This window comes from Xiphias gladius, chromosome 1 (genome assembly GCF_016859285.1).
Source record: "Xiphias gladius isolate SHS-SW01 ecotype Sanya breed wild chromosome 1, ASM1685928v1, whole genome shotgun sequence".
Lineage (NCBI taxonomy): Eukaryota > Metazoa > Chordata > Actinopteri > Istiophoriformes > Xiphiidae > Xiphias > Xiphias gladius.
The window spans coordinates 33580823-33592956 of record NC_053400.1 but is presented as its reverse complement, the minus strand read 5'-3'; the positions used below and the strand labels follow the sequence as shown (position 1 = coordinate 33592956).

The following is a 12134-nucleotide window of genomic DNA, read 5'->3' as shown; positions in this document are numbered from 1 at the left end:
TCTGGTGGGATGCACGGAAACAAAACTGTAATCATTTACACTCAGTTTGTGAAAAAAGGGGAAAAAACAAAACTTTGCTCTGTGTAATTATTTACTTTTTATTGCATTAACTGTCCGTATTTATTACATTCAGACTAAAGTGTCGTCAGCGTGTGGACTCCTGAAACTGACAAAAGATCATTATCGGTCAACAATATAACTGAATACTGTACATTAATAAAAATATTGGTATTTAAATAATCAAAATGTGGTGTAAAATATTTATACATACATATATTTATGTATATATATGTATATATATGTATATATATACATATATAGAAAGAGAGAGCTTTATATTTTTTGTTTAATCTCTAAAAAGTTTCTAAAAACAAGAAAAGCTTTTGTTATATTTGTCTTTTATCACTGGTCAGTTGAAAAAAATATTTGTTACACACACACACACACACACACACACGCCTATCTCATTATGACGTAATCATTAGGAAAATAGAAGTTTGCCTGTGGAAATGAGAAAATAGATAAACTGTTGAATTTGTGCTAAGATTTGGAGAAGTGCAGCCTTGAAGTTTTAAATCCAGAATTTATCTTCAGACCAACACACAGACAACCAAGATCGACACCAGCTGGTTTAACTGACTCTGCCTGTTTTACAATAAGTAGACGGTTTTAGGGGCTTGGTAACAGTAATTTTCCAGTAATGCCAGTCATTTTCAAGCCTACTTGGACAGCACCTTGCAGGCTAAAGATCAAGTGATTACGAGTTAATGCGATTGACCCATTACTGTCCTCCTACCTCCCTGCCGGCTGAGGGAGTGGCTGGACGGCAGCGCAGAGCTCTTCAGTGTGACTGGACCGTGAGGACCGATGCACCGGCGTCCTGCAGACGCAAGCCTGAACTTTCACTAAGACAGTCTCATCAAGCAGTTACCACAGTCAGGACTTGTCTCATCGGGGTAACCGGAGACCATGGGACAAGAGGAGAGCCACAGCGAGGAGATGGATTTAGCCCAGATTCAGGAGCTGTGCATCATCTTCATGAAGGAGTGTCCGAGCGGTGCCCTGCACCTACATGAGTTAAAGAGGATCTTCGGGGTCCCAAGCAGCTCTGCAGAGGAGTCCCTCTACATAGAGACAATATTCCGCTCCTTTGACACGAATCAGGTAAAAAAAACAAAAAACAACACAGCGGTTTCTAATTATTGAATTCGATTTTCATTTCTGTTTAAATGCAACTCTGCATTACCTGCCTCCAGAATAACACACTCGATTTCCTGGAGTATGTAGCGGCACTTCACTTGATCTTACGGGGGAACCTCGAAGATCGGCTCAAGTGGTCTTTCAAGATGTATGACAAGGATGGAAATGGCAAGCTGGACAGGCAGGAGGTGAAGCGGATCATAAGGGTAAGAAGGACCTGTTCAGATATCGACTATTTATTAAGGAACATACATTCTCTGCAAGATGGGGTTTTTTTTATCCATTTTAAGGTTTTGTGGAGATTAGGGCCAATGTGAACCAAGTGTGGTGGGATTTTCAGCTGATGTAACCTACCAAATTGTCAAAGGGCCAGATTTCATAACACAAATCCTCTCAAGACAGATTACAGGACCGGCCTGGTGACGGGGCTTAGGGCCGGAGGTCATGGACTGTAGGTCTACAGGGTATTAGATGAGGAGTGGGAGGTCTCGGTCAGGGCTATTCTTGAAGTGAACATCTCAGGTGTTTACATTAAGCCTCTAAAAGAAGAAACCTAAAATTAGCCCTCTTTCCACATGATCTGATTGGTCTGACAGGGAATTAGGTAATATTTGTTTCAGTAATCCAAGAGAAAAATGTTTTATTCCTCCTTATTGGAGGTGTATTTTACATTTGTGGGCACATTTGGGATCCTCCAGAAGAAATACAAACTCTGCACTGAGATTTGTTTGTCAGTGTCAATGACATTATTACACACTGTGTGTAGTGCAGAACCAATAAAGCTTTGTCTCAAACTGCTGGTTTGTGCACCCGATCACAGACGCATTTCACGTATCTCACACAGATTATCTACAAACTCAAGCTCCGGACGAGCGACGTTGGCATGACTCCGTCCGAAATCTGCGACAGAATCTTCGATTTGGTCGACCAGAACAACGATGGTACGTAACAACACAGTTCACACCGGAAACCCCTGGAAAAAGGGGTATAGCATGTGCTTTAGCGTGTTGAGCCTGTGTGTTCGTAGTAACAGAGAATTACATGTGCGTTTTTGTCTTAACTGGTTTTTGTTGGAGTTTCGGCGCCATGTTATGTCACACCGATATGTCTGCGAGCACATCGCGGAATTTCTTTCCACGTCCACGTTGATACGATCCTTGCACGGCCTTATGTACATCGAAAGGGTTGTTGGTCACCGTCGTCATCCGTCCTGTCAGTGTGTACCTTCAGTACTTCCTCCTCAGGATACTGCCCTGTCCAGGTCTTTCGAACTAAAATAGCCGTACGTTTGATTTCTATGACTTAGAGGCTAAAGCGTCAGGTTAGCTCTGACTAATATGAGGTGGATTTGCCCTCCATGTCGTACAGACGGAGTAGGGATCACTTCAACCCTACCAGTACGTACAGGAAGAGTAATTACAGTGACCATTGACTCTTTTACTGTAGTGTACATATGACATGTGAGTAAAAAACGAACAAACGTCAGAATTCATCAGTTAAGAGCGACTCAACCACAAGAAAAGTAAATCCAATTCGTTTTGAACAAGTAAGAGTGAAGAGTCAAACCTGAGCAAACTCCCTTGCGTTGAAGTAGAAACAACGTGCCGACCGTAGATGGTCAGCGAGCTTGTCGGGTGTTCCTCTGTCAGTTCTGTGAAATTTACCTTTAATTTTGATGAGTGGAAAAGAGTTTTCTACTCTGACCTAAGTCAACATTTTTAGTAAAACAAAGAACGAAAAACATTCACTTACTTTAAGCAACTTTTCAGTTGCCTTAACCAAACCTTAACCTGAGTTACTTTACTTTACTGTTCAAACTACTACAGAGTCCAACGCGTGGGGTAGAAATCTGGTCGGAAATCCTTTGTGTGTAGAATTTAAAGTCTGTCTTTCAGAGTCTTTTCACAAACTTTCACCACTGGCTCCCATGAGGTCCTAGACAGTGATCTTCAGCTTTTATTGCACTGCTCATCGTCCTTCTGATCGTATTTTTACATGTTATGGTCAAGAAGAACAAAACAGTTACATGTAGGGTTGGTTTTCCGCTTTTGGTAAAATTTTCTCTTAAACCTGTAGAATGTGGCGTTTGCTCGAAGTTCAAATCAAAGTTATTCCACTGTTTTTGATTGGTGCGAAGTCATCAACGTGGATTGTGTTTTTGTGCCCTCACAGGTCAGATAACCTTGTCTGAGTTCATGGAGGGAGCTCAGAAAGATGAATGGGTCATGAACCTGCTCAAGCTGGATGTCAACGCCACCGGCTGGGTGATCCAGAACTGCGGGAAATCGCCGTGACCCACTCGCTTAGTGGGTTCACGGCCCAGCATACGCGTTGTCTTCAGTTCTCAGGTGTAGAGGCTGTGCCTCTGTCTCTGTGTTGAGCTTCTTGTGACTTGGAGCTGGAGCGCATTGCACTTTTTTCACGGCTGCAGCTCCGCTGTGATTTGGACGCCTGGTCCAAAGGTCCGAGTCCGAGTCCGAGTCCTCGCCTGTACGCCTGTACTGCATTTATCTTTAGTTTAGAAATGATGGCCATAGGATATTCATAAACAACCTCACATTATCAAAAACAGTTTTTTTCAAAAACGTATTTATGTGATATTACTGCTTACTACAGTTAGGCTATTTATAGCTAAAGATGATTTAAACAATAACATTTTTAAAAATGGTCAAATGTTTTGTGGTCATAATAGAACTGTGACAATATACAAATATATTGTTGGTGTACTTGTCCCTGCAGAGGGCTGGTAAATATAACAACATTACATTGTGCTCATTCGTCAACCCAGCTAATGGTTCTTTCTGCGCAGTTATGATGGATGAAGACATTAGACTTTTCGTTATTCAAGCAGTAGTCATTCCTGTTATTTGACCCCAACCACCAGCTAAAACTCAACATTAACATAAAATGAGGTTGTTACAACAAATGCGTGAGCAAACGGTTTCTTGCTCACAGACTCAGCAGACCCAGAGCAACATTAACATTCGTCTGAGGTTATGCGTCGAGCTACTCGATGAGTGCAAGCGCATGAGCTCCTGGGGGAATATCTGTGTCCGTCCGTCATTTAGTGCTGAGCATACAGCAGTTTCACCAGAGATTTTTTTTTCGCTGACGACAGCTGCCTGCATCTGGAAATGAGGTTGATGAGAGCGGTGGGGGTGAAGCGAAGCTGCAGGCTGGAGAACCGAACCACTGAGATGACAGAGGGAGACTGAAGCGTAGCGGGAGAAACCATTTCACATCACACACAGCCATTTGGCCCAGTGGCGGTATAACCGTATTTAGTGCTGCAGCTTTAATCCAGGTGGTGTCAGCCAAACATTTGGGTAACAAGACCGAACTGCCTGACTGACCGAACACGCTCAGGAGACATTTAGATTAATGGTTGCAATATTTCATCGACACAGATTTCCATTCGGTTATTCTACCAAGAATCATGAAACAAGGTGGGAGAATATCATGCAGAGTGTTCTTTTGTTTGTTAATTTTTGGTACAAATCTGAGGAAAAGATTCAAGCTGTGTTCTTTTCAGAAGCCCCATTATTTTGTTATTAAAACATATTTTTATATAAACTTGACATTGTGTTTTTCTTCAACTTCTGTCAGCTGCGGCGTCTTTTCTGATTGTGCCACTAGGAGTCAGAAATCTCCAGCTCCTACCTGTGAAGGCTCCAGACATAATCCTCAGGGGCTTAGAGTCCACAGTCTTGGCTGCTGATCGGTTTGTTTGCAGTTCAGGTGACTGGCCGCAAGCGGGTGACGAGGGAAGGCAATGTCGTATAAATCACACCAAGTGATCGGAGTCGGAAAATAACGATAATCCAGCCAGTACTTAAATCCAAAGACCCCATTATGATGATAAAATATCACAGGGACCGATCCACCTTTCAAAGTCACTACAAATCACTCAGATGATGATGATGATGAGTGTTAGTATTATTCTCTATAGCTGTGATGCTACCGGTTTCAAACAATGATCCTTTGTTCAGATAAGGAAGAACCTCTGCTCTACAAGGGCAGAAGAAGAGCACGGAGGAGGGATCCCTCTTCCAGACATGCAGAGCTGTGCAGTCAATGTCACATGTTCACAGTACACAGCAATAACAACAGTAGAGTTAGGGAGGAAGACAATATTAAGTAGCCAAAGTGGAAACATGAATGGAAAAAATATGGATCCTTGAAGACGTAGAGAAACTTGCAGGTGGACCTGGAAGTTGGACCTGGCCCACAGAACCTCCACTTCCACAAGGACCAGGGTACTGCTGTTATCAACCATAATTTACTGGCAACAGTGTCAAATGCATTGGTTGGATCTGGGATTTTTGTCCGAAGGGCAGATCGTGGCTCTGCCACCGTCCATGGGTCTGACTGGGTGGAACTGTCCTTGGGTGCGGAGACCTGTTTCATGTAGGCTGCTCTGGGAGAGACACAGCGTTTCAACGAATCTGTACCTGATGCAGAAAGTGGTGTGTGTGTGAGTGAGTGCTATCGATGAGCAGAGACCTTGAAAATATGTGTGCCCTCCACTATGATTCTCTTTTTAAAATACCCATGACTTCTTTACTGTTGAGACTCATCTGAATTGAACATTGACGTACGAACACTTGCACTGTTCGCAGCTGCTCATTGCAACTTTAAAATCTTGGAAGCGCCAAAAACATGCTGGCGACCGATAAAACGTGACATTTGTCTTTACGAAAAATTTGGGGGAACGATGCTATTTGACATTTGGAGAACAAAAATCTTCAACGCTCCTAAAGTTGCATGTCATCAGTCTGAATTTGATTAAAAGTGTGGTGATATTGAATCTTACTCTTCAGTTGAAAAGCAGAGAGACAGAAAAAGGACAAGCTGAATCTTTTTTTCTCAGATGCATATTCCAATCAATCCATCGAAACCGTCTAACTTAGATTGATTGACAGCTGATTCTATTAATACGGGAAATAGATTTGTTATTGATTTCTGATACTGTTAAACATCAGGGCTTTCATGTGTCTCTTGAGCCAAATAGAGCACTGTTTTACTTTTTACTCTAAGTTCACCCGGCAGATCGGGTTGGGTAAACTGTCAGACAGACCTCAGTGGATCAGCGGTTCTATCAAGACCGCGCTTAGCCTGGATTTTGACGTCATCCTTCTTCTAATCTCGCCGAGAGCTTGGTGGTGGACTTTTGTCTGGCTAGGGGCAATCTGCTCTTCTTTGCTGTCAGAGAGCCAACGGATCTGTTGTTAACAATCTAATTCTTTAGTCGTCAGTCGTGAGCGAATGAAAAGGTTTTTCTTCAGAGGAAGGTGGAGTGGCTTTGTCAGATTTTAGGGAATGCAAATACTGAAGAAAAAAGGGTACAGACGAAAACGATTTTAGAGAAGATCTCTGAAAAGTCATTTGGATTTAACCACAGGTCACCGGGAAATAGCCGACACAGTTTACTCTGCTGGGCGCACGAGCCATGGGTGCGTGGGCGGTGCACAGTGATGAATGTGCTTGACAGCTTCTGTGTGGGTTTTTCAATGTTTTAGCAACTTCACGTCTTTTTATTAAAAAGTTATGGGCCAAACACAGAGTGCCACAGATAAGGAAGTGACTCTCAAAAAAATTCAGGAACTCTACCGTAAGTTTGCAAGCGAGTGTCCGAGCGGAAATCTGCACTTGCATGAATTCAAGAAAATCTTTGGAATCACCAGCAACTCCACAGAAGAAGAATCTGCATTCATGGAAAATGTGTTTCGATCCTTTGACACAAATAAGGTAGTGTAACCGTGTCTTTTGACAGTAGGATATTGTCAGATATTAAATAAATACCAATCTAGAGATAAAAGTGGAGATAGAAGAGAGAGGTAGGAGTCAAAGAGGTCAAAAGTCAACTTTATTTGAGTATTGTAGAAAGAAGAGTAAATGCATCATATCAGTCCTTGCTGTAAAGGCAGTGTGATCAACTGATCTGTCCACCCCCCCGTTCTCCTTTCAGGATGGTAAAATAGACTTCATGGAATACGTGGCGGCTGTGCATCTTGTTCTTCGTGGAAAACTCGAGGACAAACTGAAATGGTCGTTTAAAGTTTATGACAGAGATGGAAATGGCTGTCTGGACAGACAGGAAGTAAGACACATTGTGAAAGTAAGTGTTCAGCTCCGCCCATGATTAAAAATTGACATCGGAACCATTTTTTTAGATTGGACTGTTCCAACAGGATGCGTGTCTACAGACAATAAGCCTCATCCTAATGTTTTTTCCATCATTCAGCTGCAGGTATTTGAAGATATTTTCCAAGATTTCAACGGGTTTCTCTGAGTTACGGTAATATAACAGAGGGAAACTCCACATTGGTCATTGTTTCTGTGAGATACTGTAGTAAACTCATTGAATACGTTTCAAAGCCACATCGGGCTCCAAACAGCCGTGAGGGTAAACTGTGGGGTTTTTTTGTCGTTTATTTATTTGCTTCGAAACCCAGAAATCCACCCGTGTGTTCGCAGCGAACTTGTGCACTGGAACCGGACAGTGCGTGTTACCTTTTAAAACGGTGACGTGTCGGTCCAGAATTCTTTTAAAAATTAAAACAAACGGTGCCGACACCTGTCTATTAATTAGTATTCAGCGAGTAGCATGACGGCTGCGGTTACAGCAGAAATGTGTTTACTTTGGGTCCACATGGCGCAGAGGTGGAGCTTTAGCTAAAACAGGAGCAGGGCTGCTGCACTAACTATTCTTACCATTAACAATAAAGCAACTGCCAAACCCACAGCTTAAAGTCATGAAAGCCCCTGAAAGCAAAGCAATACTCTTTAATAGCACAACTCAGCTTGTACAGTAAGTGCTCATTTTCGACCTCTGGATAGGAGATACTGAACCAGAATCAAGGAAACAAGGAACTGCTTTGGTGCCGGTGTCGGTCCAATAAAATAAAACGTACTACAGTGTCCAAAGACAACAGAAGTGTTAGCGTAAGATATGTTCTCTCAGACATTTGAACCGACGCCAGCTTGTTTCTTTGTCGTTTTTCTTCTCTGTTCAGATCATCTACAAGCTAAAGAGGCACAATGATCCGGGCGTCACGGAGAACATCGGTGACATCTGTGACAGAATATTTGAACTGGTGGACAAGAATAAAGACAGTAAGTTCCAGGTTGACAGTGTGAACACATCAATACAGTGTCAACACAAACCCTCCGGCTCAGTGTTCTCGTGCTGCTGTTATTGTACTTTGATGAACAAAACCAGGTTATGGTGAACACAATTTGATCCTAAGCTTTGGTGATTTGGAACTGTACCTGTTACTACATTACGAAACTCATACTGGCTTTCTTTTTTTTTTCACCTTGTGAATTGTCCAGGTCAGATTTCTTTGGAGGAATTTATTGAGGGGGCTGAAAAGGACCCATGGGTGATGGAGCAGCTCAAACTGGACATCGGGCCCTGTGATTGGTTCACTCAACAGCAGAAGAACCCTGATTCATGAAACCCCCCCCCCAAAAAACGATTGTACACAAGGTTATGGTAATACTCTGTCTTTGGTGATCAGCTCTTATCTCGTTTACAAGCAGAAACACTGGAGAAATGTTCCTGGCAGTTTTTTGACACGGACATCATGAGCAATAATCCATGGAAATAAGCTGCATCGTGTCATTTGATCTGGGAGAGAGAGAGAGAGAGAGCGAGATTCAGGATAATCACACCCCACACCGGACTGCGTGGGAATACAGCCTCAATCTGCCATCAAATCTTCCATTTCACACAGACACAAGTCATGACTGAGGAAAAGAAGAGGATGTATAGCAGGGAGCTCGCTTCATCTGGTACAGTTTCTACAGCTGTTGCATGGACCCACCCTAAGCATTAAGCCTGGGGGAATAACCCACCCCGCAAGTAACACACATTCCCATCGGGTTCGACATCATGTGCTCTAACTCAGGCTTCTCTTCAGTTTTGTGCAGCAGGTTTTCTTCTGCTCAGTTTTTTCTCAAGCACGATTAAACAGTTTCCTCTGCGACGTCGTCTGCTCAATGTACCATCTGCCACAAGAAGGCAATGTGTCAGTGAGTAGACGTGGAAACGGGCATTCGATGAAACCATCGGCAGCGACGTGACCTTGTCAAAGGTTAAATGTTTAAGAGGCCAACTCACTAACACTGTCTCATTCGGGCAGACTAACTGGCCTCTATTTCCCAGATAAGCCTTGCAATATAAAAACATCGGTGTTTTCCAAATTAGTCCACACAGATGAGCAATTTAACTATAATTCAGGTGTGTGTCCATTTACACCATGGACCATAACACTGATGGTTTGTCCCATCATCAAGAGAACTGGACCTGATGATCACAATCCGTGGAGAAGAACAGAAGTACAATTTAGCCAAAGTTTCAACATGTGAAAAGGATGAATCGTATTCTTTGGGGGTTGTTTCATATTTGTGTTGTTTCATTTATATTTTTGTCAACATATCTGTGAACGTATATTCTGTTTTTGAACACTAAACAGCGCTTCACTGCAAATCTCTCTGCAGCAATCAGATCATGCATTTGAGTCACAGCTTTGCCATTGACCGTAATTCTCTCCTCCTCCTCTTATAACTTGGCGCCTGGTTTAAAACCCGGGATGCATGTTTTGTTCCCGTAGTCCCTACTGTATGTTTTTTAATGTGTTTTTTTAATCTGAACTATTGATGGGTCATCGGAATGTGAATGATAAATAAAATAACAGCAGTAGCGAGGGACACCTGTGCAGGGAGAGGATGACAGCAGGAGGGTGTGAGCTACATCAGTGTAAATCTGGAAAGTGAAGGGATTCTATCAGCCATGAACATTAGCTGTTGTTGTCAGTCATCTTTTATGTCTGCTGTCAGTGCGAAGCTTCTGTTTTCCTATGTTTTCACTGGATCAGCTGCTGATATATTGTAAATACTGTAACATCCTCAACACCCCTGTTAAGTGGAAAATAAACGAAAGACCATACCAGTGTGCCTGCTGCAGTTATTGAGAGCGCTAATTCTTCCCTACGAGCTCATGTGTTTCCTACATTGGCTTGAATTGTTGCATTTATCATATGCAGGAACACAGACAAACGTGCTGTGTGTCGCAGCACCAACAGCGCTCTCTGGTAGAGGGACCTTCTGGGAGCTACTTACTATGTGGATTTAGCCTGAATGACCATTCTTAGCCTTTAAGGCTCTTTACCTAGAAGCATGATATCCTTTGGCTTCCCAGTGACACCAGTGAGAACCACACTGACACTACCGTATTTGCATGTTTCATCCTATTTAAATTGCTGCCTATTTCAAAGCAACCTTTTTAACGTGTCGTCCCACCTTCCGGGAGACCACTGAGTCTGATTGTAATCCTGACCACCTCATATGGTTTTGCATACGAGTTGGTCATATGCAGCCACATATCTAAAAAGTCCGCAGTGTGTGCGGGTGGATGGGTGAGTGGTAGTTTGGTTGGGGGTGGGGTGAAACCAATGGATATCATACTGTTAGGCAAAGAGCCTTAAAGGCTAAGATTAGCAAACACAGGCTAAATCCAAACAGTACAACGTCCCACAGGGTCTCCAAAAGGTGACTGGAGAGTTAAGTTGACGGTGTCTATGCGCATGTGCGACTCACGACCAGCTGCCCTTTGACCTTCATTCAGCGTCAACAAGCTTAATACTTTTGTTTTGAAATATTTCAATTGGAAAAACTTTGCTAAGTTTGCTTCTGACTAGAATTCGGCGAGTAAAACACAGCATGGCTCTAAAAACGAAAAAACAAATAGCTCCTGCTGCCCGGTACACACAAATTCAGCCCCAGCAATAGAAGTAGGCAGCCCACGGAGATTGTCTGCAGCATGCCGGATTACCGACCGGGCAAAATGGTCCCGACCTCATCAGGTTTAGGACCTCATCAGCCCTGTTTCCAGTAGCAGCAGGCAGCACCACGGCACCAAGCGACAGACAGACAGAGTCAGAGACCAGCTGATGAACACAGTGGGACATCTAGCAGCTAGAGACACCGATATTTCTCTCAGGGGGAAAGAGAACTAAGAGGAGAGTGAATATTGGACTTACAGATGTGGACATCCTTTGTTTTCATTTTCAAATAAATTCTGGAGTAACACATGACTGTTTTGTAAGATAACACTCACTGGCTGGTTTCAGGACTTTCTCCAGGCATCCAGCAACAGGACTTTGAATTTTTCTGTGTGTGTGTGTGTGTGTGTGTGCTGGCTGAAAGAGCTCTATAAAAGTAAAAATATGTCTGTGTTATGTTTGCAAAGTTTGTTGCACTGACCCCAAGAGCCCAAAAAACAACACTAACAACAACAACAATTAATGCCAGATTAAGGTGTAGAATTTGAACAATTGTGACCATGTGTTAAAAAGGACATTGACAGTGTCTGTAGTGCACAGCTATTAAAAACTGCTGTTTTCCATGGACACACTGACACCAGGGTGCTGATAATTTACATTTCTGTGTTAAGATTATTAAAAACCTTATTACAGTAGGACGGCAGCCACTTTTTATTTTTATTAAAAAACCAAACTAAAATCACACTGCGGCCGCTTGATGAAACCGGTCGATGATGTAACACTCTGGACGATCCTCTCAAATGAATCGAGTATTTTTGACCGGCTGCCTAAGCGAAAGCGGAAATGATACGCAGGCTTTCATCTTGGTGTTCGTTTCCTCTTGGAATCGCATTTGACGGGACAACAGGCCTCCTATGGAGAAAAAGCGTACGATGAGCCAGAGGGGACCCCACGTCCGCATAGCCCCTGGCAGGTCTAGCCGTGTCCACGAACTTCACACACATTATTTAGTTTGGTAGCTAAAGGTGGCTCTACAAATGCGCAGTCGTCTTTTACACACAGTCTATAGTTTCCCCCGGGACCTGTCAATCTGACAGAATCGCGCAGGCGCAGGTTCCTCCCGGTTGTCTGTTGACAAACGTGACC

The 12134-nt window shown here is 43.1% G+C and overlaps 2 protein-coding genes across 2 annotated transcripts; both read left to right on the top strand.

Moving 5' to 3' along the window:
• Positions 1-969: 969 nt before the first annotated feature.
• Positions 970-3494, top strand: LOC120793644 (guanylyl cyclase-activating protein 2-like). Its single transcript, XM_040133905.1, has 4 exons — positions 970-1164; positions 1257-1406; positions 2045-2141; positions 3373-3494. Exons 1-4 carry the CDS (start codon positions 970-972, stop codon positions 3492-3494), a joined length of 564 nt encoding a protein of 187 aa, XP_039989839.1.
• Positions 3495-6747: 3253 nt separating this feature from the next.
• LOC120795655 (guanylyl cyclase-activating protein 2-like) lies at positions 6748-8660 on the top strand. The gene is made up of 4 exons (XM_040137737.1): positions 6748-6948; positions 7169-7318; positions 8217-8316; positions 8536-8660. The coding sequence occupies exons 1-4, from the start codon at positions 6748-6750 to the stop codon at positions 8658-8660; spliced, it is 576 nt and encodes a 191-aa protein (XP_039993671.1).
• The last annotated feature ends 3474 nt before the right edge of the window (positions 8661-12134 follow it).